A 27,830-nucleotide genomic window follows, 5' to 3' on the forward strand; every position below is an offset into this window, starting at 1 on the left:
GTTATTATTTCTTATCAGCAAATGTTGTAACCTACAGAATATGTGTAGCCCATAGACTGTAAAAAAATAGCCTATGCAAAAATTGATCAGGCAAGACTGATCTGTGGAGCAATACTGCCCCCCGAGGACCCTCACAGTCAGTGCTGTATACACAATATCAGAAGAAGGCTTGAATAAGTAGGCTACAAGTGCAATTCTCGAATAATTTTTTGTTGTTGTTTTTTTAAACAAATATCACAGGGGATAGGCCTACATGTATCACACACAAAAAATAGTATAAATATGAAAATGTAAAGCAAGGCATTAAAGTACGCATTTCTCCAACATGGCAACCCCAAATAGACGGAACTGAACCGCCCAATCAAATCTCCGGACAGATGTGACGTCACATGACCAATAAACTGTCAGTAATCCCCGGCTAATGTAGCGGGAAACTTTATAAGCTGTATCATTTCAAAAACAATGTAAACATTAAAGGATTTACTGTATTTATATTCTATCTCATTCTGTATTGGTGAGTCTTTTGCGTCCTGTGTTTTCTTCAGTTTAACATGTTGTCCGTTTCTCTCGGTTACCATGCCAAACGAGCTAGCAAGCTGTTGTTTATAATGCATTCTCTCCCAGAATCTTTCTCTTTAGGTGTTTAATGTTTAGCAGGTTGAACTTTGTTTAACGTTATATGTTTTAAATGAGTTATTCTTATAATAACACGTTTATATAAAACGTATAGGCCTACTTCTGATGTGAATTTTGATATGTTTCTCACAGTTCGTCAGTGAATTATGGCTCATAGACTGACTAAAGAGGAGCTGGATCAACAGTTCGAGCAATTCATGAAAGAGGTACTTTTGATAGTCTTTTGTTTCTTTCTTACAATTGTTTGTTTAATTACGTGCTTTGATATGCTTCTTGCTATATGACATGCTGTACTCCATCTATTTTAAACATGTTTATTCTGCTAATTCTTTTATAATTTTATAATATGCAGTCCAGTGTTGCATGTAAACTTTATGTTGTTGTGTATGTGTACTTATGATTTTTTTCAGTCTGTCTCTGATGACTCTGTTGATTTGGGCTCCAGCACCAAGCACTCCAGTGTCCTTGACAGCTTGGGAAAAGCACCTGTCAGGCCAGTGAAGAAGGCTTCTGTGTCTGTGCCGTGGTGGCAGGATGATGATTACAGTGAAGAGGGAACAGGTGAGTGCTGGACTGGTGTTACCTGAATTAAAAAGAGAGCTTGGCTGAAATCTCCAGCCTGGACTAAAGCATTAGCATAATCTTTGTTCTGGGTTTGAACGCCACAGGTTTTATGGTTCACATCCTGGAAAGTTTTTGAGATCCACAGAAAGACACTTTATCCCAGATTTCCAGGGATGCGTACTGTTCTTTTTGGAATGAGTGTATTGTAAATACCTTTGAGAAAAGGTGGTGTCGGTGTATCTTAGGCCATGTTCAGACTTCCCCCGTTCCCCCCATATCTGATCCAAACCAAACCTCATTTGGAAACAGATTTGTACAGATGCGTTTCAGTCTTGACGCTCTGGCTGCTCAAATCGGATTTCAAACTGTCTTTTCCCTCACTCTTAACGAGACATAATCATAATGTCAGAACTGGTGACGGAAATGCAGGAAGTATTTATACGGTGTTCAAATGGTATGTCCACAGATTTTGGCATTTTCCTGTATGACAGAGGAGTTCTGCACTGCGATTAGACAGGGTGCTTATTTTCAATTCCATTCCATTCACATTTGTATTGCGCTTTTCACAATACACATCGTTTTAAAGCAGCTTTACGGAAAATGTATGAGTCCACATTACAATTTAGAGTGATCTGTTATCAGAGGTAGCTAACTGTATTTCAGAAATGTATACAAATCACAGTTAGCTAAAAATGTATTTATTTAAACAATGTAGTAATTTAAGGCTGAAACAATGAGCTCATTGAAGTAATGAATACTTGTTTGTTAACAAATAGACATATAGATAATTGTAGCGTTGGTGCATGTTGATTCAGAGTTTGCGTCATCTGAAGTCCTGGCCGGAGTTGGTGCCGTCTGTTCACAGGTGTTGGGGCATCTGAAGTCTTCATAATAGGCTGGATCCAAACTGGAGCTGACATATTCTCTAGTTACCTCAGGATGGGCATCCCGAGATAAAACAGAGAAGCAAGTAGAAAATAATTAGCGCCTTACATGACTTTTTCTAGTATTTTAGGCATAAATGGAAGATTTGAAATGGGTCTTTAATTTGTTAATTCATTTGGATCTAATTGTGATTTCTTTATGAGAGGCTTAATAACTGCCAGCTTGAACGATTTTGGAACATGATCTAGAGATAAAGACGAGTTATTTGAAAATTGCGATGATGACGCACCTGCATTTTTCCTGCATCCATTTTGAAAGCCTCATCACATGCGTGGGTACGCTTACATCATTACCAAATCAACCAATGCAAATAGGTTTATGTCATGTCTGGACACACAAATCTTATTTGGTCACTTGAAATTAATAGTGCAGACAGTCTGCCTGAAAAGATCTGTTTTGAGAAAATATCTGATTTGCTTGCAGTCTGAACATAGTCTAACTGTCTTTGGGGTTTTTAAACAACAATATTGTAGTTTAGGTGTTTTTCCACTTGAGGGCAGCAAGCACAAAGCAGTAGACAAAATAAATGATGCAAAGTCAGTTTAAGATTTATATCAGATCAGGAATCCCCTAAATTGCAACTATGAATTCCACTTGCTTTGTTTCTAAATTACTTGAATTATCCATATCTGTTGCTTGAAAGATTATTTTTTTTTTTTTACAATTTGATCAAAAGATTGTTTTCCTTTTTCTGATTAGAATAAATTGAATAGGATAAGCTGATTAGAGTTGTTGTTGTCTTATGTTGTTGGCTTGCACCTTATAACACAAACAAAGCTAGACTGGTGTTTTTTTTTTCCAATACATTATTCTGGATATGAACTGATGCATGTTTGATTTGATATGATTAAACCTGATTTAGTCTTCACCTGATGTTGTTTATCTCTAGACAACCTAATTACTTTCTCTTCTGTGGTTGAGGAGTTGCCATTTTCTCAGTATGCTCTGCTCTTAAAGCTCTCAAAGTTTTTTGGATTTGGGTTTCCCAGTGTATCCAGTGTATCCTTTTGCTCTTGTGTGCCTGTAAATTGACTTTGCATTTAGTCATTTAGCAGATGCTTTTTTAGTACTTACCTTACGTTTTGCTAGGGTGTATTAAATTAATCCAAAAGAGCAGTAAAGACAAAAAGTTATATTTCAAATAAATGCTGATCTTTTGAACTTTCTATTCATCAATCTTGAAAAAAGAAATCACAGTTTCCACAAAAATATTAAGCAGCACACCTATTTTCAATATTGATAATAAAAAAATAAATGTTTCTTAAAAACATAAAAAAAATCTTACTGACCCTAAACTTGTTGAACTTTTTGCCCGGCCAAAAAAAGTCGCTGTTTGGATTTAAATAGGCAATCGCTTAAGAGTCTAAGATTGGATCATCATTGCAGTGATTTATGGCTGCGTCCAAAAACTGATAAATGATGCCTTCGGAGGGCGCATTCCAAGGCCGTGAGGCATCCTGGCACGTCTGAATCCAATGTTAGCTTCACTTCCTGTCTCCTGAGATACCTTCATCTGATTGATTTTTGAAGCATAGATCATAGATAGATATCTCTATAATCTAAGCATAGATATCTCTGCCCGATATCCCACAAACCTGTGCTTTCCATTCTGTGACAGTTGAGCTAGAAAAATAACGATGGCGATTGAAAGTTGCGGCTGGTCGTCATTTTGTGTAAATGTAAATTTTTTATCAACGTTTTCCACTTATGGTGTCATTTCTAGTGAGAAATGACTATTTTAGTAATTAAATATTCACTTAGTTTTCACCAAAGCTCGTTCTATTTTGCGGTAGATCATTAAACCGTTATTCTGCCTCAGAAGTCTGTCCGAAATCATTTTCGTGAGGTACCTTCGTGCACAAACGCTGCCTGCAAAGTCATTGCCTGATAGGGCAGCAAGGCAACAACTCAGCTGCCTACGTTTTCGGATGCAGCATTTATTTCTAGCATGTTATATGTTTGGCAGCAGTATTTCTAACCCTAATTGATGGAGTATCAGGGCTTAACGCTAAGGATGTTTTTTCTACTGGCCCGGTTGGGACAGTGGTTAAAATTTTCACCAAAATGTTCACTGACCCCACCACAAAAAAAGTTATAAATAAAATAAAATGGGCCTAGTTATTGTTTTAGTTGTTTTTGATCCATGTAACCTTAATTAATAAGGTTATGACACCAAAAACTACTAGCCTAACTCATATAAATTTTAAATATTGTTACAGTCAGACAGTAATTATAAGGACAAATAATCAAATTGCGAGCAATAGCACAAACAAATACAACAGAACAAACATACACTAATCTAAAGGATTATTAGGAACACCTGTTCAATTTCTCATTAATGCAATTATCTAATCAACCAATCACATGGCAGTTGTTTCAATGCATTTAGGGGTGTGGTCCTGGTCAAGACAATCTCCTGAACTCCAAACTGAATGTCAGAATGGGAAAGAAAGGTGATTTAAGCAATTTTTGAGCGTGGCATGAGTGTTGGTGCCAGACGGGCCGGTCTGAGTATTTCACAATCTGCTCAGTTACTGGGATTTTCACGCACAACCATTTCTAGGGTTTACAAAGAATGGTGTGAAAAGGGAAAAACATCCAGTATGCGGCAATCCTGTGGGCGAAAATGCCTTGTTGATGCTAGAGGTCAGAGGAGAATGGGTCGACTGATTCAAGCTGATAGAAGAGCAATTTTGACTGAAATAACCACTCGTTACAACCGAGGTATGCAGCAAAGCATTTGTGAAGCCACAACACGCACAACCTTGAGGCAGATGGGCTACAACAGCAGAAGACCCCACCGGGTACCACTCATCTCCACTACAAATAGGAAAAAGAGGCTACAATTTGCAAGAGCTCACCAAAATTGGACAGTTGAATACTGGAAAAATGTTGCCTAATCTGATGAGTCTCGATTTCTGTTGAGACATTCAGATGGTAGAGTCCGAATTTGGCCTAAACAGAATGAGAACATGGATTCATCATGCCTTGTTACCACTGTGCAGGCTGGTGGTGGTTGTGTAATGGTGTGGGGGATGTTTTCTTGGCACACTTTAGGCCCCTTAGTGCCAATTGGGCATCGTTTAAATGCCACGGCCAACCTGAGCATTGTTTCTGACCATGTCCATCCCTTTATGGCCACCATGTACCCATCCTCTGATGGCTACTTCCAGCAGGATAATGTACCATGTCACAAAGCTTGAATCATTTCAAATTGGTTTCTTGAACATGACAATGAGTTCACTGTACTACAATGGCCCCCACAGTCACCAGATCTCAACCCAATAGAGCATCTTTGGGATGTGGTGGAACGGGAGCTCCGTGCCCTGGATGTGCATCCCACAAATCTCCATCAACTGCAAGATGCTATCCTATCAATATGGGCCAACATTTCTAAAGAATGCTTTCAGCACCTTGTTGAATCAATGCCACGTAGAATTAAGGCAGTTCTGAAGGCGAAAGGGGGTCAAACACAGTATTAGTATGGTGTGCCTAATAATCCTTTAGGTGAGTGTATACAAATAAACCGTTCTTTTCAGGTTTTTCATGTAGGTCTAAGCTAGATTTTCAGGTAGAGTACAGAAATAGTAATCAAATGTAAAATATCACTGCATAGTCTTCACTGTATAAATATAGATTAACCCTTATTACAGTTATTCAGTCAAGAGCAGTGAGCGAGTCTTTTGTTTGATTAACATAAAAACAGACAGCAGAAGGAAAATGGGCTGCACGGACCCAATATACTGTTGCACATGTATCTTATCCTACATGTTAACATTGAATGTTTATGTTTAATGTTTAACCACCTATGTTTAAGATGATACTCGACAAGACGTGCAATTTGACATGATTTTGTGTGAATGTCCGTGCATGCTCGGGAAGACGTGAAAGATTATTCGCACGCTGTGAGATGCGGCGTTCTGGGAGCACTTTGAATTTGTGTTACTGCGCGTGCGCGTGCAAAAACTTATCACACAGCGTGCAAGTACCAAACTGAGAGACCCAGGTACTTTCGTGTCTACGTGCACTTAAATATTTAAACTGGCAAGGCTTAAAAATGCACAAATTATCAACTTCCATGAAGATGCAGCACTGGTCTGATCGGGCAAGTGACCGTTCCGTCAACTGGCCCAAGTGTCTTTCACACTGGCCCCGGGCCATTGGGCAGTCCTTATTGTCGAGCCCTGAGTGTGTAGCTTTTAATTTTTTTTTTTTTTAAATTGCCCAAAAATGTATGCACCTCTTGATAGAAAGAAATGGTGTGATGTTATTTCCATCAAGAGGTGCATACATTTTTGGTCAAGATCTTGTATTGACAATGCAAGAGTCAAGCACTCTGTAAAGTCTACTTCAGCTTATCAGACTTTCGATGATTTTAAGGTCTGGAGTCACATGTGCCAATTCATGTATGAAAATGATTCTTTATGCTGCCTCCCAAGTGCCAACCATTCTTTCACAGTTTGAGCCTGATGAATCTTGACATTGTCATCATGGAATATGGCCATTTTTTAAGAAGTGAAAAGCTGCGCACTTCATTAATTAGGGTTAGAAGAACTGTTGCCTAACATATATAACATGCTAGAAACATAATAATCACTGCAATTACTCTTAAGATTTGATTTAAATCCAAACAGCGACTTTTTTTGGCTGGGCAGTGTATATCTATAATAAATTTGTTTCTTTAATCAAAAAGAGCTTCATAGTGAGAACAATGGAAGATTTTTATTTTATATTTATAAATTCTATATGTCTAAGTTTTCTATTCAACAAGTATGTTGTTTACTACTGATAACAGAACATTGTGTGTATAAGTATTGTGTCTGATAAATAGTAATAATTCCAAGAATGTTTTTTGTACGATGTTCCTTGAACATCTGAAGTGCTGTTCACAGAGATGTCATTTACTGTTATTAGTGTTCAGCATTTCAATGGATAAAAAAGTCTACACCGCAGGCACCACTTATTATGTCATTTGTCCTTATTATGTCATTTGTCCAATTTCACATTTTATCCGTCAAGCTGTAGTGTTTCTGTTTTTCTTTGTACTTTTTCTTTGACATAATCATCTTGTTTGTACTCTCTTTCTCTCTCTCTCTCTCTCTCTCTCTCTCTCTCTCTCTCTCTCTCTCTCTCTCTCTCTCTCTCTCTCTCTCTCTCTCTCTCTCTCTCTCTTTTTATTCTGCTTTTCTCTTTGTCCATCAATTTTGCAGAAAAAAACACTAAACATCGCTTTGCTAAAATTCAAAAGTCCCAAGCTGTGGACCTTCAGGTGGGATCCAGACAGAGAGAAAGCCCTCCTCTGGGTACATCTCACTCAGTATTCAATGAAGTGTGTAATTTCTGCAACAGAGAATTGCCAAAAAAAAAATGTCAAACAGGTTTCCTGAAAGTACTGTAACATTGCAGAACTACACACTTCATTCCACAGTATTACTAGGTTATTCCCTTATATTTTTTTAATGTGTGTTAGACTTAGTTTCTAGATCCAACTTGTTTTGTTTTTGTTTTCGTTTCCTTAATTGAAAAAAGAATCTAGTTTAGTTGTGTAAACTTCAAGGATCATCTTTCCTATTGCTGAGCACTGTATGACTTTTTAGCCTCTTTAGTGTGTCTACCTGTTTAACTTTTTCATGTTTCTTCTTTGTCTGTCGCCCTTATACACTGTAGTCCCTATTAAGCCCACCCCTAAACCTCGTAGCATAGCTCTTGATAGGGTGAGCCAGCTGTCCAATCAGAGGGCATCCCACTACGCAAGCCATAAGAAGAGTCCTGAATATGATGCAGTAGAGAAGATGCCATCACCTGAACATAGTTACTGTTTAGAGGAACAGAGGGTCTCAGAGGAAGACTCTTGCTGTGTTCCAAGTCCAGCGCCTGATAACTCCTCCAGTCCCATTCACACTGATTCTAATGAGTTTTCTGTGGAAAGCAATGCTAGTGATTCAGTCGAGAGAGAAGATGGTAAAGTTTCAACACGTGAAGAATTAGTAGACTGTGTTATTTTGATTTTTAACAGGAAGTTTTGTGTATATTTACTCCCCGTTATCTAGTTTTTGAGAATTAACTCTCTCGGTGGGATTTTAGTTGGGAACAAATCTTTTTGCTTTTTTCCTTTATAATTTTACCTTAATATATAATTATATGCAATAATTAAACAACAGACCAGAGCTGTTGTTTTCACTATATGTAATTGCAGTTGCAGTGTTTTTAGCACCAGTTTTTGCTGTAAACAAATTTCCTGGAATAGTGCATGTTTGAAGAACATGTGTTGTGCCAGTTAGTAATTTCTCTAATGTCTAGTTAATTGAATATGTGCAACTCAGAATAATAATGTGCCACACAGAGGGCCAATACAACAAACAGTGGATTTCAGGCCTTTTCACACCAAGAACGCTAACTATATTAGCGTCCACACCAACGGATGATAGCGTTTTGTTTACTACAAGCACGCACTGCAGTTAAGCCATGTGGCTTATTAAATGCTCAGCCTCTTTGAAGTCAGGTGGATTTTTATTGGTTGTCAATGGTTTTTAATCCTTCGTTAGCTGGAAAATATAGTTCTGAGAGTGATTCCAATTATATAATTCCTCAGTGTCGTTAACGTTATAGTTGTGGCGTGGACTTCCCAATTCTCAAAGAATTTTTTAATGATTATTAAAACTTGGTTAAGGTATAGTAATCATTATAGTTATTATCCTTGGTGTAAATGGGCCTTTAGTGAAAATAAGTATTTACAAATTTAAGGAAATCTGGTGAACTGTGTAGACGTTCTTTTTTTGTGCTATTTTGAAGTTCTCCGACATGCATATTTGCTGAATTGCTTCTATCCAGTGGCTAGTGAAATTAAAAAATCTGTTCTAGATAGTTTGCTTTATTTGAAGTGTAAAAAACAGACAATAACTTTTAATGTACATGTATATTGTACTTTTTAAAAAAGGTCTGGTGTAGGAAAATGACTTGTTTAATACTTACAACATATTTGCTTGGCATATAGGGATGTCGTCAACCGGAAAATCCTTCATGAAGTCAATGAGAAAGACTCCGTCGATTAAGGAGGTGGATGAAGAGCAGTTGAATGATCTGTTCTTGGAGGATGAAAGGAATAGAGACCTAGTAATCTTTAGCAGAGACAGTCTTGAGCCTGAAGGTCAGTCTACCCCATTTTCCTTCAATTCAGCCTACCTCTGAATCCATAACATCCATCACTGCTCTGTTTGTTTGACCAGCTGCATCTGTTTTTGCTTCTTTACAAATTATTTGCTGGTCTCTGGAACAGTACCAACTGCAGGTGCTCTTCAGCTGGACCTGTTGGATGAGGATGACAATGCCAGGTTTTTATCCAATCTGAAGAAAGAATCCTCATCCTCCATCGACTATTCCAGACTGAATCAAGAACAGGAGCCATCCACCCCCACCAGCCCACAAAGGTGTGAAAAATGCTTTATGTGACTCAAAACAAAAGCATAATGAATTCCAAGAATGCAGTTTGTGAAGGAGCATTTGCTTATTGTCCTTCTTTCACTGTGTTCCTTTCAGGAGAGAAGAAATGGATTTAACAAATGAAGAAGAACCAAGGGGAAAAAAAGACACTGCTGGTAAGAGAAGAGCAGAGCAGAGAGAATAAGATTTTGAAATGGATGTGTTTTGTTGTTATTACTTCCTGAAGCAATACAACACTTGTATATTGCTTCTCTGTCAGCATCTCCTGCATATAGTGAAGATTTTGAGGAAGAGGCAAGTGAGAAAAGTGACGAGGGGCTTCAAGAGAAGGTGAATACATACATTTTTAATGCACTTTAAGCTTATAATATGATCCCTGTTATAAACTGGGGAATTGAGTAGTGAGTTATGTAGATTTGCATGAAAACAAATGAAGGTCGCGTTTGCGCTTGTCCATTTAATGGCAGTAAAAAGCAACCAGCATCAAGCTTTTAACAAAAAATAAGCAAAAGTATCACAAAACGATCCCCTTGCAACTCGTGTCATATATTCCAGGTGTTCTTGGGGTATATGATAGGGTTTGGTATTATTTCATGAAATAATTCCTTGGCTGTTGGTCTTCTGTCTTATTTGTAGAAGTATTTATTATTATGATGAATATTAATAATAATAGTATTATTATGTACAGTATTAGGGAGAGATTATTGGCTGAAAAACAAAACAAAAAAAGAAAATTATAGCACATGCTAATTTGCATCGCAGGTCCCTGGGTATCTGGAGTCAAAATTTCTCTAAATGATGTCTTTGCTGTTTTTTGTTTGTTTTTGATTTTGATTTTATGGCAAAATCTCTCATTTTAACCTTGATCCTCTTTGTTTCAGAAACCTGAAAGACATGGGATGCTGGCCAAAGGTAAACAGCATCTCAATTTACAGTGTAGATGTTGTAAATGTTCAGTTCAGGAGGTGAAATGCTCTTCTTATGTCCCAGTGTCACTACATGACTCTCTAAATTCTACGGATGGAGCATTGCCTCCTGCAGTTCCCAGTTTGGAAGCTGAAAAAGAAAAATGTCCAGACACCAAACAAGCAGTGAGGACAGCACTGGAACCTGCAGGTTTGAGAACCAGTTTATTTTATTTAGAGCCCGACCGATATGGATTTTGGGGGGCCGATGCCGATACCGATAAAAAAAGCCAGATACCGATATATCGGGCGATATTATTTATGTGTATATAATACAGTAGCAAATTTATGTATGTGTATTATAGTACAGTACCAGTCAAAAGTTTGGACACACTTTCCTATTGATGTGTACAAACTTTTGATGGGTACTGTATATAGAATACACAGTATAAACAGAATAAATATATACACGTTTTGCAATGATCACTAAAATGTGTTGATCAAACACTTGTGTGACAAAGATATGTAATGGAGACAGGGTGAATGATAGAATGAGAATGATACATTTGAGCTGTAACCAAACTAGTTTGCATTGCATATTATATTATAAATACTGTTGCATAATCTTCACTAACGACTTTATCTTTTAATTTAGTCACGTTATATAAAACATAACTTGTATCAATAAATATATCAAAAGTGTCACTGATAAAACCTAATTATCTTCTATTTTAATCGTCTTAATTCCTCTAATCTCTACCAGTGGAAAAGAACTCAGATCTTTTTACTAAAGTAAAATTAATAATATCATAATGAAAATGTTTTTAATTACATATGTACAGTACTTTTATACTATTTTTAAATTAGTAGTAAGCAAAATGTACTAAACGTGAAACATAGTGTTATAATTATATAAATTATTGCTTGTGTAACATAGCGTTATAGGCAGAATGAGCTTCAACAATGTCTACAACGGACGCGGCCGTTATTGCTCGCGTCGCAACAGCTGTTTACCCTAGACGCGAAAAAGCGCCCGTTACAAAGCAGAATGGGGCATCAGTTTACTGTCGGAGATTTGTCACTCGCGCAACGCATTTTAATCAATGTTTCATCAACCAATTGCCTGGATTTAATAAATAAGAAGTAAATATAGCAGACAATATAATCAGGACTTCTCAGCTGCGCGCTTTCCCTATAGTCATCACAAGCTAACACAATACGTGACAGAGGCTGGTAGCAGAGAAATCAATTCTGTGAATTACACTGCGCAAATCAAAAGTAATAGGCTACTACCAACCGGATGAAGAAGGGTTGGCTCTCAACAGAACATAAAATATTCATTTTATTTTATTTTTCATGTTCGCATTTATGAGGAAAAATCAATGTTACGGATGTGACAAGCTCTGAAAGCGGCACTAAAGTGCTTTAAAACTTTCACAGAGACCTCAAACAGAAAGCACAAAGCCTTCCATTAAAGTGAATTTCGTTTTATATTAATTGTATCTTAATTTTAATCAATGTTTCATCAACCAATTGTCTGGATTTAATAAATAAGAAGTAAATATAGCGGACAATAGATAATCTCGACACGGAGGCGCCGGCACGTGAACTGCAACTCGTCTCATAAATGAACCGAAACTCAGAGTATAGATCTGAGAAATATATCTATATTGAAATGTCTACTTTTAAACAGAACAATTCAAAACGAAAGACAGACTGCTCTCTGCTGTAATCCGTATGAAATGTGCATTTCTCTCTGGCGTGTTCACTGAAGATCGCGAGTCAGCGTCGTCAACTTTGCAGCGACACTGACTGAAAACACTTGTTTATTAATAAACAATTAAAATGTCTCCTTGCTATATTTGATGTATTCACAATCATTACTTTTGCCAGTTCTTCGTGACAGCTTTTATGTGCTTTATTGGCATCGCCACCCTTACATGAATCACTGCACCCGCATTTTTTTTAAATATTCATTTATCGGCCATTATAAATGCCGATACCGATAGTTAGGAAAATGCCTAATATCGGCAGATAATATCGGCCCGCCGATATATCGGTCGGGCTCTAATTTTCTTAAAGCTTGTATTGTTTAAGTAAACTTCCAACAGGTGATGTGACACATTCTCTCCTCCATATCTTTGCAGTCCAATCATACGGTCAGAGTGGAGGGAGTGAGATAGAGGCGCTGCAGGAGGCGTACAGGCAGATCAACAGCTCAGCGGGGGAGTGTGAGGACGGACGAGCCGAGGCCGGCAGGACTCCCCTCTCTCTCTCTTCACTCCAACCTGTCTCCACGGTGGAGTCAGGTCAGACTCAGCACCTAGCTCATTTTTGCCAGTCACTGTGTGCATGCCTGCGCTTTAAACCTTTTGATTTGCAGCTTTCCCCCCACAAATGCTTCCAGTTATGCTTTAAACCAAATACGTGAGGTTTTTACCAGCTGCTTTGTTTGCGTCATCGGTTTCGGTGAAGTCCTGCTAGCTGACTCTAAACAGCTCGATTTTACATGAGGGTGTCACACCAACTGGTTTTCCTGAAATCTTGCTGTCTTCTGTTAGAGGTCTGTCACCCTGACTGAATAAGAATGGAAGGGGATGATGGACTTAAACAGTGTCTCTGACATTTCTTTCTCATTCCTTGTCACATATATTGCAGTGCCTCGTTTTGGCAAATCAGTTGAAAATTGGATTTTTATCAGATAATATTTAATTGTTGACTCTTGTTTCCCCCTATTTTAAGGTTTATATGACTTTTATAAGTAGTAATAAATTATGACAGATCTACCCTCTTTACTTTAAAAGCAATTATCAGAGCTCTGTGCATTTGTGCATTAAATGAGCTTCTTTCCTGTAAGTACAACGACCTTTATTAATGTTACTTACTTTATAAACTATTTACTACAGTTTTTTAATGATTTTATTCTGCAAGGATGCATGTAATTGATCAAAAGTGACAATAAAGACGTTTACAATACAAAAAAGCTATTTAAAATAAATGCTCTTTAACTTTCTATTCATCAAAGAATCCTGGCAAAAGGTATCACAGTTTCCACCAAAATATTAAGCATTTTCAACATTGATACCGGTAATAATACGAAATATTTCTTGAGCAATAAATCACCAAATATTAGAATGATTTCTTAAGGATCATGTGACTCTGAAGACTGGGGTAATGGCTGATAAAATTCAGCTTTTATCACAGGAATAATGAAATTTTCAAATTTAAAAACAGTTATTTTAAATTGTGATAATATTTCACTGTATTGTAGTTTGTTTGTTTGTTTGTTTGTTTGTTTGTTTTACCTCCACGCTGTCTTCTGTTGGTCTGATTTTTGATCAAATAATGCAGCCTTGCTGAGCATAAGACTTCTTTCAAAAACATTGAAAATCAGTTTTCTTTTTTTTCTTTTTTTTTTCTTTTGAACGGAAGTATATATGATTGAATTGATTTATTATACTATACATTATAATGCTGTAATGTCTGAAATCACTTTTTTTCAGCATACAAAACTGTCTATTTGAGTTTTTCGTGTGTTTTTAATTTCCTTTTTTGACACCGTATGATGGATTTATAATATCATCCAATTACTGATTATGGGACAGAATCAGTTCATCCCTACAGTCACTTGCTCATTTTGTTAGTTATTTAAGTTTAAGTGAATCACAAACAAAAGCTTGGTTTCAAATTCGCCATGGATGACAATCAAAATCTGTGATAATTTGCTTTGCATTTGCTGAGGAAGTTTGTTTCTGATCACACCAAATCTTTATGACTGTAAATCGGCTAGTGTGACTCCGGCCCTATTGAGATTTTTCTCACCAGGGTCTCATTTATGTACCGTAGATTTACCCACTGCTGAGGAACTGATGCGGCCAATTGGACCAGACTCTGTTTTCACGCGTGGTTTCTCTCTCCAGCCTATAAGGTGAGTTTACTATTCGTCTCCTTAACACACCGTGAGTCATATATTCTCAGTACAGCAGCTTTAGAAGTATTATTTGTCTTACAGTGAGGCTGTGCCTCCAGGCAGCAAAAATCATAGTCCATTAAGGATATCTTCAGATGACAGCCCTTTCAGTTCCACTAATGAGGGCTGTGGAGGGGGTAATAAAGCTAGTCTTACAGGAGAGGAACATCCAGCCTCCCTTCAGTACACTCAGAAGAGCATCGCTGAGGAGATCAAACGGCTGATGCAGGAACAGGACAGCTCCTCTGTGGAACCTCCTCCTGTTAAACCCAAGAAACGGCAGGTCAGAGACTCTGCTATTATGAGTCATTTGCCTCATGAATTTCCTCTGTAAATTAGTTCCTGTAATTTCTGGGGTTTAGAGAAATGAAAATTCAAAGATAGAGGCACATACTCTGCGAAGTAAATGAGGTATAATAATTATTGTGGGTAACTACGTGCCTTCTTCATTCACATGGTGATGATAGTCACATTTATGAAGATAATGATGGAATATTAACTTCTCTCTCTCTCTCTCAGGTTCCTGCCAGAACCAATTCATTTGCATCTGCGTCTTCTAGAAAAACTCCTGTTCCATCAACAAGGGCCAAAAAACCTGAGAGCAGGCTGTTACCCAGAGGGCCTGCAACCAGCAGAACCGGCCAAGCTGCTAAACCTCCGTCTCCACTAACACAGAGGAAAGCTCAGAACCAGACCCCCAAAAAACCTCCCAATCTCAGTCAAACACAAACAATCAAAGGTACCTGTACCTGGGTTAACCTCACCAAAACTGTGTGAAAAAATAAACAAAACTATATTTTGCATAAAGAAAATGTAGCTGATATTCAATCCTTTTTTTTATCATTTATAGATACATTTTCATTATTTTCATGAAATTGTAACATTTTCATGAAAGTTGACATGACTTAAATATGGTCTACTGTAATGCAAAAAACTCATGATTATTACATTAATGCAATAAATATATATAGAAGTAGGCAATTTTAATTTCATTAAATGTAGATATATTAGCCAATTTGATTACAATTAATCACAAATATCAATATTTACCAAAATGAAGAAGATAATTATTGAGTTTTTGGAGTTTTGTGATGTAATGAGAAATTAGGGGGAACATAATTATCTTAAATAGTCTTAATTGTTATGCAAATAATGTCACAATGCAACAAAAAAAAAGTATGATAATAGTGGTCCTAAAAATTTGCTAAATCTTTTTTCTTTTCTTTTTTATCTGACTTAGCCATATTTGCTTGCTTGATAATAAATAGCCATCTGTCTTTTTAAATTTTTTGTATCCCTTACAGGTTTAGACACGAGTTTAAGGCTAAGCAGTGAACTGGTCACATCCGTGCAGTCCTTTGCTACATTTCTACAGCATCAGGTTGAAGCCAGCAGGATCACACCAGAAGCAGTGACAGGAGTGAGTTAACTGGGACTGAATCAGAGCATTGGAACAAATCCTCCAGCTCATTAACCACCTGTTCTGTGTGTCTGTCAGCGTGAGGTGATGCAAGAGCCCTTTCAGCAGGAGCGCTTATCACTGGAGCGTTTCTGTCTTCAGCTCGCCCAAAAAGAGAGAGAGCTCCATCTGAGGGAAACCCAGTTACAAGAGGAGCACAAGCAAGAGCTGGCAGAACTCAGACAGGAGAACTATACGTTACAGAGCAAGGTAAGCTCTTGTGTATTTGTAAACTTAGATTATGTTTTTAGAATATAAGGAAACTTTGTTGTTTGGTGGATAGTTTTGCCATGGCTCTACATTACCAGCGGGTAATTTTGTGTGTTCTGTCTGTTCTACCTCTTCATATTTATGACTGAGGACTTAAAGGGATAGTCCACCCAAAAATGACAATTCTGTCATCAATTACTCACCCTCGTCTTGTTTCAAACCTACAAGATTTTCGCTCATCTTCGGAACGCAAATGAAGATATTTGTAGTAAAATCTGAGAGAATTCTGTCCCTCCATTGAAAGGCCGTGAAGCTTCAAAACGTTCATAAAAAGATCGTAAAATAAATCCATATGAATTGAGCGGTTGAATCCAAGAAACACGATCGCTTTATTTTATTATTCACATATAAACATTGCTTAGCGAATGTACAAATAGCACTCAAATTTGGTAAACAGAAGCTCAAGCATGCTCGCTTTGTGCACAAGAGCAAAGCTCATTGGTTTAAGTAAGTATGAGCTTGCGTTCGTTTACCATACACTATTTGAGTGCTCTATGTATGTTAGCTAATCAATGTTTATATGTGAATTTATATGATGGATTTATTTACTCTTTAAAACCCTTTTGAACTGTGAGCTTTGGGTGAATAGACTTTTCTCTAAGATTTCACTAAAAATATCTTCATTTGTGTTTCGAAGATGAACGAAAGTCTGATGGGTTTGGAACAACATAAGATTGATGACAGGATTTTCATTTTTGGGTGACCTATCCCTTTAAAATTTACTCAAGTTCATCTATTTTCATGGCCTATTTAACCAGAGCCTCTTGTAATATCAATAGAAAACCTTCTGCTGTCTGGCAGCTCTCCTTAAGTTTAAATTGTATGTTTTGTAACATGCTGTATAAGTGCGTTTGGTAAAAAGGGCAGTCTGTACTTGCAGGTGAATGTTTTGGTAATGCAATCATAACGTCTATGGCAGTATATTTCAGTGGCTGCTCTGCCAACAGTATGAACATAGATTTCACTTGTATGCTGTTCAATACTCTCTTAGTGATGATGAATTTGTGCTTTTAGCACAAGTACATTATGTAAGGTTTATTCTAGTTATTTGTTTCAATACCCTCAAAGATTTAGAGGGGGGGGGGGATTCAGTTTGGAAGTTTTTGTTGTTCTGGCAAATAATGAGTCTCATTTTTAAAACTTAACATTTTTGAACAGTAAATAAACATAAAACAGGGCACATGGGGGCATGCAGCATTTTATCCACCCTGACCCTTCTGGTGAAGTATAAATATTGGTTATTGACAGCAGATTACAGGAAGAAGAATTAATTACATTTGAACAAATTACCATAGAAAATGACCAAGGCTGAATTTGTTTTCATGATTTATACACAATGGCACCATAAATGTATTCCAGGGACAATTGACCTGGAGCAACCTGGAGTTAAGGGTGCAATGGAGATGACTCACAGCTCACTCCTTACTGGGTGCCCTGAGCCATTAAACCACACCATTATACCTTTCAAAATTGTTAAATAACCACCTAATCTCAATTATTTGATCTAGTCTGGCCTCATGATCATTATGCACTTTAATTTCCAATTACATAATTATAATTCAAAATAAACAAACTTTGTACTGCAAATTTAGAAAGACCATTTGTATGGCTTTCCATTTATATTTATGTATTTAGCAAATGCTTTTATGGAAAGCGTCTTACGTATTCAGTAGATACATTTTCTTAGTTCATACATTTCCTATGATCAGAATCAGATACATTTTCACACAACCTGGCTTTGCTAGTGCATCACTCTACTGTTTGAGTTAAGTGCCCTTTCCAGTGCAGTAATGTGAATGCCCCATAATACACTGTCTTGGATTTTTCAAATACGGTCCGAGAGCACAACAAGCTCTGTGTTCAGCACTAAATGTTTTTGCCAGGTTACCAACTTGAAATTGTTTTTCCACATTTGGAATAAGGGGAACATTAAACAACTTTTCCAACTTTCTTCCATTGTGTGAAATAAGCCTTACATTCTAACTGACATGAAGAAAAAAATACAATTAAATCAATAATCACAATTACCTGTCATAGTGAAATCATTGTGATAAACAGCCATAATAACCTGTAACTAAAGATTAGTTTAATGTATTTGCTACACAAATACATTATGATTCAAGTAAATTTGTTTTGCTTTGTAACCAGTTCATTTTATGCGAACAGGCTTAATGATTTGGACTTAAAAGCTGTTTGAGATTGATTTAAAAAAAAACACAACTATTTACATACTCCTGAAAATGCATTTAAGTTAGTTGCATCAATATTTTTTTACTTTAATAAACTGAACAGCCTCGGCCTAAAGTCTGAGCAAACAATTCCCTGTCATTTCTCAAGCTTAGGTTCTAAGCTGTTACATTTATTATTCCATAGCTACACCGTGCCGAGGAGGCAAGTAACAGACGAAAGTGGAGTTTTGGTGAAGCTTCAGACCCTGTAACTGAAGAGAAACTCAAGCTCATAGAGAAAGAGATGAAGGAACAGGAGACTCTGATTCAAGGTTACCATCAGGTGAGTCTCTATCTGTCTCTCCAACTCTGCTTATTTTCAGGCATATATTAGAATAAGCCATGCTGAAACACGGCTTGCATGAACGTCCATTTGTTATAATTAGGCTTTATTTTTTAATCCCTTGTCCTAGATCTCTTTTTATGGTGAGATCTTACAAATGTCAATAAATGATACAATACAAGACTCTGTAGCCTCTCATTTTTTAGATCATTATACATCATTTCAGCATAATGGGGTGCATAATTAAACACAGTTATTTAAAATGACACTATTAGTACTCAGAATTTAGAATAACGTTGGTAATTACTTCTCACATTTCCTGTAATTACAGAAGAACTTATGGCCTTTCCAGAAACCAAATCCAATTAATTCTTATCTGGAACTATATTCAATGTAATACATGCACTGAATATATTTGCATTTTGGTCATTAGTATTCATATGCTACAAATAGGATTCAGAATATGTGAAACTTCTTTCCGATGGTTTTAACAGGAGAATGAAAAGCTATATCTGCAAATGAAAGCACTCCAAGCTCAAAGCAAACAAAACGAGGAGGCTTTGTTCATGGAAAACCAGAGACTTCTCACTGAGCTTGCCCTTACGAGGTCAGTGCTCTAAAAGTGCGCTAGTCGTGTTATAATACATATCACAGCAGGTTTTTACTATTCACGCTGTTCTTTGCAGCAAGTGATATAAAAGCAAAGAATTTTCATTCCCCAGAGACCGGTTGAACATGAACAGCTTTCAGAGAACCGTCGGAGGGAGAAGCATTGCTGACCAAAGCTTCAGCATTGCAGAGTTGACAAGTCAGGTACAAGCTGCACAGGTAAGAAACTACATAATATCAACAGATCTGTTCCAAAACATAGTGTGCTACCTACCTAGACTGCATTTTACGTGCACTTCTGATGCAAAGTCTTTCTGTTTAGAAAAAGGAGGAACGATTGCAAGATGAGATCCACAGGTTAAAACAGGAGAAACAAGCCCTGCATGTAGACCTGGAGATAATGAGGAAAGAGCGAGACCTTGCCAGAGTTCAGGCTGTCTGTACTTCAGGTAAGAGCCTCAAATATGGAAGTGTTATGGCAGCAGTCTATTTTTGGCGATGTAATTGTCATATTGACAGAAATAAGCTTCTGGCAGGTGATAAAGGTTTCGAGCTAAAGATGCTCCAGGAAAAGCACCGGGAGGAGGTTGCAGAGATGAAGAAAAGACTGCAGTGGTATGCTGAGAACCAGGAGCTACTGGACAAAGATGCATCCAGACTCCGAGCCGCCACCGCTGAGACTCAAAGGCTCGCTGAGCAGGTGGAAAAGCTAAAGATGGAGGTCAGCAAGAGGGCCAATGAGCAACAGAGAAAGACAAAGGAAAGGGCGGGTGAAGCTAAAAGAATCCAGGACCTGGAACGACAGGTCAGAAACAGCTTTCTCCCTCTCCAAATATTCTTGTTGCCTTGTTCTGCAGGTACGTCTCATTCAGGGCACGTTCTTCTTTGTGCTCTATTTCCTGAAAGCTGGAATTATTCAACCGTGTCCGTGAGTAGCAGACCATACGGGTAGTCGGTTTTCCAACCACCTTCTCCTTAAGACCTCCTCTTTATGTTAAAGTCCTTTAGTTGACTGATGTGCATCTGCAACTAAATTAACAACTTTGTATTGAATTGGCTCAGTGGTTGGTGCACTTTTTCTATTCAGTTTGAGCCTTGTTGCTCATGTAGGTTTAAGTACTGCTTCTGTATCTATCTAAAAATAAAGCAACAAAAATAATGCCAAAAAAAGTCATGAATGAATTTCGATTTCTGCCTCCTGAGTGTTTTGTAATATTTATTAAAGGGGTGGTATAATGCCCTTTTCACAAGATGTAAAATAAGTCTTTGAAGTCCCCAGAGTGTGTATGTGAAGTTTTACCTCAAAATACCCCACAGATATTTTTATATAGCATGTTAAAGTTGTCTCTTTTTGAGGGTGAGCAAAAACGCACGAGCTCCCTTTCAGCTCGTGTCCTTTTACCTCACACACACATGCACTGAAAATTTCAAACACTTTTAGCCTTTTATGTTCAAACCAAAGTCAGAAAGATGGAGACTCAAGAAGTGACAACATGTAGAAAACATTTCTGAATGGTTAGTTGGTGAATTTATGTAGCTTATGTGTAGTTATCTTCTAGTCATTGATTAGCATATTCTGTCTTGATAATCTATAAATCGTGTTCTGGGGGTGGGGTTTATGTAAATTTTAGGGTTCATGATGTCACTAACCCAGGAGGAATGTCGTGTAGTCCCTACCAGCCGTTTTTTGTAGTCCTTAAAAAGCAATTTCTTTAAAAGAAAATATCTCCCTTTGCTTTGAGCGTTGTAACTTTGCAGATGTTGTTTATCCCCAAACAGTAACATTACACACTAACTAAAGTTAGAAAAGTGAAATCATATTCAACCACCCCTTTAATGGCTGCATCAGTAATAGAACTTCTTAGATTCTGTTCCATCTTTCACTCATGTTGCCATTTCCTCTCTCAGCTCAAACAGATGGAAGAGCTCTTGAAACAGAGGCATCCAAACTCCCTGCCAGCCCTGATCTTGGCCGCTGCGTCTGCCGGTGCAGAAGTTGGTGGATATGACGTCCATCCCCCAACTGCCCCTCAGTCCTCCCAGACAGCGGCTCTTTTGGAGAGACGTGTACATCGACTGGAGGCAGAGCTAGAGGGCCGGGATGAAGCAGCCAAACGCAGTCTAAGAGCAATGGAACAACAGTATCACAGAATCAAGGTACTCATATCAGATTTAGATTCAGTACTGAAGGTCACATGGCATTTTGTGTCAAAGCATTAAACGTTAAATCTGTAGAATCTAAAATTGAGACCATGTACGAAACAAGTTTGAACTATTGGAACTAGGTGGCCCTGAACTCACTGACTGAAGTGCTGTGTGTCCTTCATTAATATGGGATAAAGCAACTCAAATACTTTTCTTTTTTCCAAGCATGTTATTTACCAGAGCCCACTGTTAGATTGATCGATTTCCAGAAAAACAAGTTTGCCAAGAAAATTAGGTTTCTATTTTAAGTCTTAAGTGCACAGGGCCTTTAATATGCTTTCAGAGTGGCAGCATTTCTCTCATTTCTAAACCCTGCTGTGTGTCCTCATGACTAGAATGTTAGAAATAGAAATAGAAACCGAAGCAATGTAAAGCTTGGTGATATATTGAAAATTCACTATATATTTGCTTGTATACATAACCGTTCAAAAGTTCAGGGTCAGTACGATTTTTTTTATATATATATTGAAAGGATCCTCTTATTCTCACCAAGGCTGCATTTATTTGATCAAAAATACAGTACTCCAGTCTTGAGTGTCTCATGATCCTTCAGAAATCATTCTTATATGCTGTTGTGCTGCTTGATATTTTTTGTGGAAACTGTGATACATTTTTTCAGGATTCCATTTTTTCCTCTCCTTGATGAATATAGTTCAAAAAACAACTTTTATTTGAAATAGAAATCTTTTGTAACAATGTAAAAGTCTTTACTGACGCTTTTCATAACTTCAATGCATCCTTGCTGAATAAAATTATAAATTTCTTGAAAAAAAGTTGACCCTAAACTTTCGAACAGAAATGTAAAATAAGCAATATTGTGAAATGTGAAAATCACAATTGTTTTAATGAATCTTTTATTAGTCCATTAAGTTTGCTAAATACTGTCATTAAGACTTGTAGATTTTTTCCTTCAATTTAACTATACTACCATAACTTATACTCTAGCGCGTCTATATATTAACGTTAGCTAAGTTCACACTTCAGCGAGTCTTCAGTCGACTACAGCATCCGTCTAATCCTATACTCCAGCGAGTCTACAGCCGAGTCGATAATTCTTTCTTACTTGTTTTCTTGCTGCGCAGCTTAAATGACAGACAGACTTGAGTAATTGTCCTTTAAATGCTCTTTATTACGGCCGGGAGTTCTCGAGCAGTTCTCAGAGAATCTCCCAAAAAGAAGCAATAAGCATGGCCGGTGGATCTCAGACAAATCCCATTGAGAATCCCACCAGTAAACACAAATACAACAGTTTTTATAGAAAAGGAGAATGGGTGAAAATGACATGATGCATTACATAATTTCCCTACAATTTGATTGGTTCTTCATTACTTCATAATCACAAGTTTTCAAACCTAGACTGTCTAGTTTCATTTCCCAAACCATGTTATTTATACACACACACGCACACACTCAAAGTCACAAGTTTTCCATTGGTTTCGTACAGTACATTCTGTTCAAATGTTAGATGTTAAATAAGGTTAGATGTTAGAAACATGGTTAGTTTAATATACAGTCTAAAATTTCCACGACAGACTCTATATTATTATAATTAATAAAATATAACAAATAAATATAAAGATAATAAATGTAATTTATTCATTAAATATAATTTACTTTTTTTTTTAAGCGATATAACCCAGCCCTGATACAATTAGACTTTAAGGACTGATATATTTAAATGGTGTTTTATGCCAGATCAATAATGTTTGCACTTTTATATGTATTCTTCTCTTCTTTTTCAGCTCCAATATGAACAGCAGATCACAGATCTGGAGCAGCGTTTGGCTGAGAAGAACCAAAACAATCAGGCCATCTCATCAGAATTGTCTGAATCACAAACTCAGAGGTTAAAGGCAGAGCTGGAGGAAGTGAAGATGGCCAATCAGAAGCAAGAGAGCACCCTCCAGGCAGAGGTGGCCTCTCTGCAAGAACAGCTCCGCCAGGCCCAAGCTTTGACGCAAACAGACAAGCCTGCTCGCAGCCCCTCACGTCACCAACTCAATGCAGAGGCGGCACAAGCAACCCGCATCGAGAGACTAACCCAAGAGCTGAGCTCCAAGAGCCGCACCATTCAGGAGCTGAGTCGCACTGTAGAGCGTCTGCAGAGGGAGAGGAAAACCATGCTGACGGGTCCTGGCTTCGATCGTGATGAGCCCAAGCGACATTTGGGTTCAGCCAAAGAGCCCAAAAAAAATGCAGCCGAGACTTTCCCCCCTACCCAAGATGAGAAAGACTACCATCCCGGAGCGTTCTCGGGATCACACATCTCAGAGGTGCAACTGGAGAATGATAGTTTGAGGATGAGATTGGAACAACTAGAGATGCATAGAGATCAGGAAAAGGTTTCTTTGCAGGCTGCAGTCACACATTCACAGAATCAGCTCCTCAGGTAAAGTCTTTTGGAGTGGTTCATGTTTTTATAAACTATTTGAAATGTTCTGAACAACAGGTGAAAAACAGCAGTCATACTACATGAAGTGAAACCTTGAAACAATCCCATAATTCTCTTCACAGGATTCGAGCCTGTTAAACCGAAGAAGGACCTGGCTGCAGCCTGCAGAAAGGGGCGGGGCTACACGTGTCGCTCTGCCCCATACTTATTCTAATTGACTTGGTCTTTTTTCACAGGCATACATGATAGGAAATGTGTTCGGAGTTGTCTTCACTGTAATACACAGACAATACAACATTACCCTACATCCTGCAGCAGAAGATCTTGATTTCTTCACTTTAAAATAATGAGGAACAGCATGTTTTCCTGAAATGAAGTGGAGGAAAAAGTCTGATATTATGCACAGTGTACTCAAGAAAAAGAAAGTTTCATAAAATCTAAATTAACAAGGCAGACACATTAGCCTATTACAGTGTCATTTAGTTTACATACAACTGCATCCAACATGGCTTATAAAAACCAATAACACATTCGGTAAAATAAGTGTCTTACCATGACATTTAAATTAAAACGATACTGATACATCTTTTTCATTTCCTTTCTCATACTATGGGTATATGAAGTAATCACATTTCATGAATCATTTCATTCCTGTACCTGAAGACCCGACCCTCCAGCTGTGGAGAATCAACGAATACATTTTTGTTTAAATGTTGTGGGGTTGTTCGTGCGTTAGTCTAAAGACCAGCTTAATTTACTACGAACACATTTCCTATCATGTATGTCTATGAAAGTCGATCGAGCCATTCAAGAGTAGTTATGGGGCGGAGCGACACGTGCAACCCCGTCCTGTTCTGCAGGCTGCAGCCAGGTGTACTTGGTCAAACCCACAATCAAAAGAAAGAAATGAGAAATTATATTTTAAACCATTTTATTCTAGCTAAATGCATTCTTTTTTAATCAACACTTGAATTGTGGGCAAGTTTCATAAAAAAAAAAAAAAAAAGCTGAGAAAATCGCGTTTTTGTCAAAGACTACGTCCGGATCGGATTCAGAATGATCAAAACATGGAGTAGATCGAATCAATCAACACCCTCAAAGCTTCAGAGTCCTATACCTTCATTCGACCTTTCATTCTGTAACGTTAGCCAGTTTTGATTTATATGCCGTTTAATGTTTGATGATCGCATTATTTTACATGTGCATAACATAGCCTGTAAAAAAAGATTACTTCTTTCGGAGCCAGAGTCTGCACAGTAGTGATCCTGAGGTGGAGCCGCGGCATCAAGGTCCTGCCCACTCTCCCGCTACCGCAGACTCAATCACAAACACAGCTGCCAGTCATGACGTTACACCCCGTTTTTATAGCATCAAAAAAACTAACTAAAACCAAACTTGTTGGGAAAACAAACACTTGAACATAGGTCTGTGTGATGAACTACCTTAAATTTAAAAGAAATATTTTAAATGTATTAAAATATTTTTTGTTGGGCTCATGTCCCATTTGAATACATGGAGAGGGTGGGATTTAGGACCTATACTGCAGCCAGCCACCAGGGGGCGATCGAAATGCTTTGGCTACACTTTTCCTTGTTTCCTCGCTCCACCGTCCTCCAGCCTGTGACCCGGAAACCGATCGAACTCAGCCATCTTGAATCTCAATTCTCTAATTGCACCGTGAGGAAGCTTTTTGAGGAGTCATGAGTGAGGATACCAAGGGTGCTTCTCATTTCTTATTTTAGCATCCTCGTTACCTCGTTAAACGAGGATGCTCAAATAAGAAATGAGAAGCACCCTTGGTGCTTCTATTGCTTGTTTCTGCTGCTTCTCTGCCTGTGTTTTGATCTGAAGATTCTGTACTCTTTCAGAAAATGCATAATAGCGCCCCCTACCGCATAACAGTGAAAACATGGATTTGCTGGACAATTCTGTCAATGGCGGGGAAAGAGTTAACATGATGATTCAGTGTTATCGAGTGTGTGTAACAATATTAAAATATCACTTTTTCAGGATTCAGGAGCAGAATTCTGAGCAGCTTGCCTCGGTCAAGGCTGAGCATCAAAGAGAGATTGAACGCCTTCTAGCGTGCCATGCCCTTGATCATTCCTCCTCCAAAGTGGCTGAACTCAGCAATCAAGTGAACACACAGGAGGTTGGTTCTTGAATGAATGAATTTGACTATTTATATGACTGTGTGCATTTATTTCCCACTAAATGTTTCCTTGGCACTAGAAACACTGAGGTCGTGGGTAAAGAAAATGAAATACTTTGCTTGCATTGTGTAAGTTGCTTTGGATAAAAGCTTTATGTTTTTTGGAATTCTGAATTCATGTAACTTTTCTATTCAGATCATAGTGCAGCATTTACAGGGGCAAGTAAAGGAGCTCAAGGGAACCAAAGATGCTCTGGCTGTGTCTAAAATCAGAGAGGAAACCCTGCAGAATCAGGTAGTTACTCAGTAATTTAATTTCCATTATTCCTTTAACTGGATTTTGAACTTTCTCTCCATATTTCTTGTTATGTGTATGTAAAAAGCTGTCTAAGCTTCTGGAAGAGCTGAAACAGGCCAAAGAAGCCCACAGTCCTCAACTAAGACACTTCACTAGCCTGGAGCAGAAGATTCAGTCCATGGAGCTCCGCTACCATCAGCGTGAGAAACAGCTTCAGCAGGTAACACAACCACACACCATACATCATCTACCATTCAAATGTTTTAAGCTTTAAAGAAATGAATACTTTTATTCACCTATGACACAATAAATGTGACGTTAAATGTTACAAAAGATTTCTGTTTCAAATAAATGCTGTTATTTTGAACTTTATATTCATCAAAGAAACCTGAACAAAATGTAACATGGTTTCCACAAAAAGCAGCACAACTTTGCAGATTTAAATCGGCATATTAGAATGATTTCTGAAGGATCATGTGACACTGAAGACTGGAGTAATGATGCTGAAAATTCAGCTTTGCATCACATGAGTAAAAAAAATAGATTATAATATAGATATAAGATATATTAGAACAGATTTTACTGTAGTTTTGACCAAATAAGTGCAGCCTTGGTGAGACTTCTTTCAAAAACATTCAAAAAAACTTCTGAAAGGTAGTGTACTAACACGTATACTTAATTGCCAAGTTTGACACATACAAAGAGTAAACGATCAGCGCACGTCTTTTTTCATGTTGCTGTACAGTATATACTGTAGTTGTTCATAATGGATCTCTGCAACAGTCTGCTGTAGGACAACCGCTGCACTATAGAGAATAGAATAGTGACATGAATTTGTCCTCTGAATTTAACTCATCCAAGTTAGAGCACACACATTAGGAGTAGTGAACACATTGCAAACCATGGACACACGCACAGTGGACAGCCATTTTGCTGTGGCGCCCAGGGAGTGATTGGGGGTTAGGTGCCTTGCTCAAAGAATCGAACCCGCAACTTTCGGGTTACCCGTCTGACTCTCTAACCATTACCCCCTATATTGTGATTGAGGACACTGATGTTAGGTGTGTTGCAGGTGATTGCAGACACACGGCGGGTGGTGGAACAGGAGCAGCAGGGTGAGGTGGAGCGCTGGAGGAGACTCGCTCACGGCAGGGCTAAAGAGCTGGATGCCTTCAGACTGGAGCTGGACTCTATACTGGATGTGCTCCGAGAACTCCAGAGACAGGGTGTAGTCATCCCCATCCCCGAACACACCTCCACCACTACACACACATACCTGCCTCTCCGATCCTGAGCTCCCTTTGCACCACTTAAAACTTTTTCTTCTTTTTTTTGTAAAGATTATTTAATTGTTGTCAATGAACATGCTGGGTATGTAACATCAAATACAAGATATGTGGTGTTAGTAATTGTAGCACAAATCCAAATGTTATTTTGTATTAAAGTTAATTATTATGTGCACAATTATTTGTCC

The 27,830-nt window shown here is 37.9% G+C and overlaps 1 protein-coding gene across 1 annotated transcript; it reads left to right on the top strand.

The window, feature by feature from the left end:
- The first annotated feature begins 392 nt into the window (after positions 1-392).
- On the top strand, positions 393-27,820 carry cep162 (centrosomal protein 162). The gene is made up of 26 exons (XM_056270841.1): positions 393-514; positions 769-842; positions 1,047-1,197; positions 9,140-9,292; positions 9,422-9,572; positions 9,682-9,740; positions 9,845-9,915; positions 10,467-10,497; positions 10,576-10,701; positions 12,638-12,799; positions 14,337-14,418; positions 14,503-14,743; positions 14,980-15,199; positions 15,765-15,880; positions 15,959-16,129; positions 18,563-18,700; positions 19,195-19,307; positions 19,423-19,528; positions 19,632-19,758; positions 19,846-20,114; positions 21,218-21,466; positions 23,257-23,903; positions 25,917-26,058; positions 26,255-26,353; positions 26,442-26,576; positions 27,429-27,820. Exons 2-26 carry the CDS (start codon positions 783-785, stop codon positions 27,648-27,650), a joined length of 4,041 nt encoding a protein of 1,346 aa, XP_056126816.1. The 5' UTR covers positions 393-514; positions 769-782; the 3' UTR covers positions 27,651-27,820.
- The last annotated feature ends 10 nt before the right edge of the window (positions 27,821-27,830 follow it).

This window comes from Rhinichthys klamathensis, unplaced genomic scaffold (assembly GCF_029890125.1).
Source record: "Rhinichthys klamathensis goyatoka isolate OS25496 unplaced genomic scaffold, OSU_Roscu_1.1 h1tg000309l_1, whole genome shotgun sequence".
Classification (NCBI taxonomy): domain Eukaryota; kingdom Metazoa; phylum Chordata; class Actinopteri; order Cypriniformes; family Leuciscidae; genus Rhinichthys; species Rhinichthys klamathensis.

Excerpts from the sequence above, each read along its gene's own strand:
- cep162 (XM_056270841.1), top strand. The coding sequence starts at position 783 with ATGGCTCATAGACTGACTAAAGAGGAGCTGGATCAACAGTTCGAGCAA. Across the intron at positions 9,573-9,681 it reads ACCCCCACCAGCCCACAAAG|GAGAGAAGAAATGGATTTAA; the intron begins GTGTGAAAAATG and ends TGTTCCTTTCAG. Across the intron at positions 26,577-27,428 it reads GTGAGAAACAGCTTCAGCAG|GTGATTGCAGACACACGGCG; the intron begins GTAACACAACCA and ends GGTGTGTTGCAG.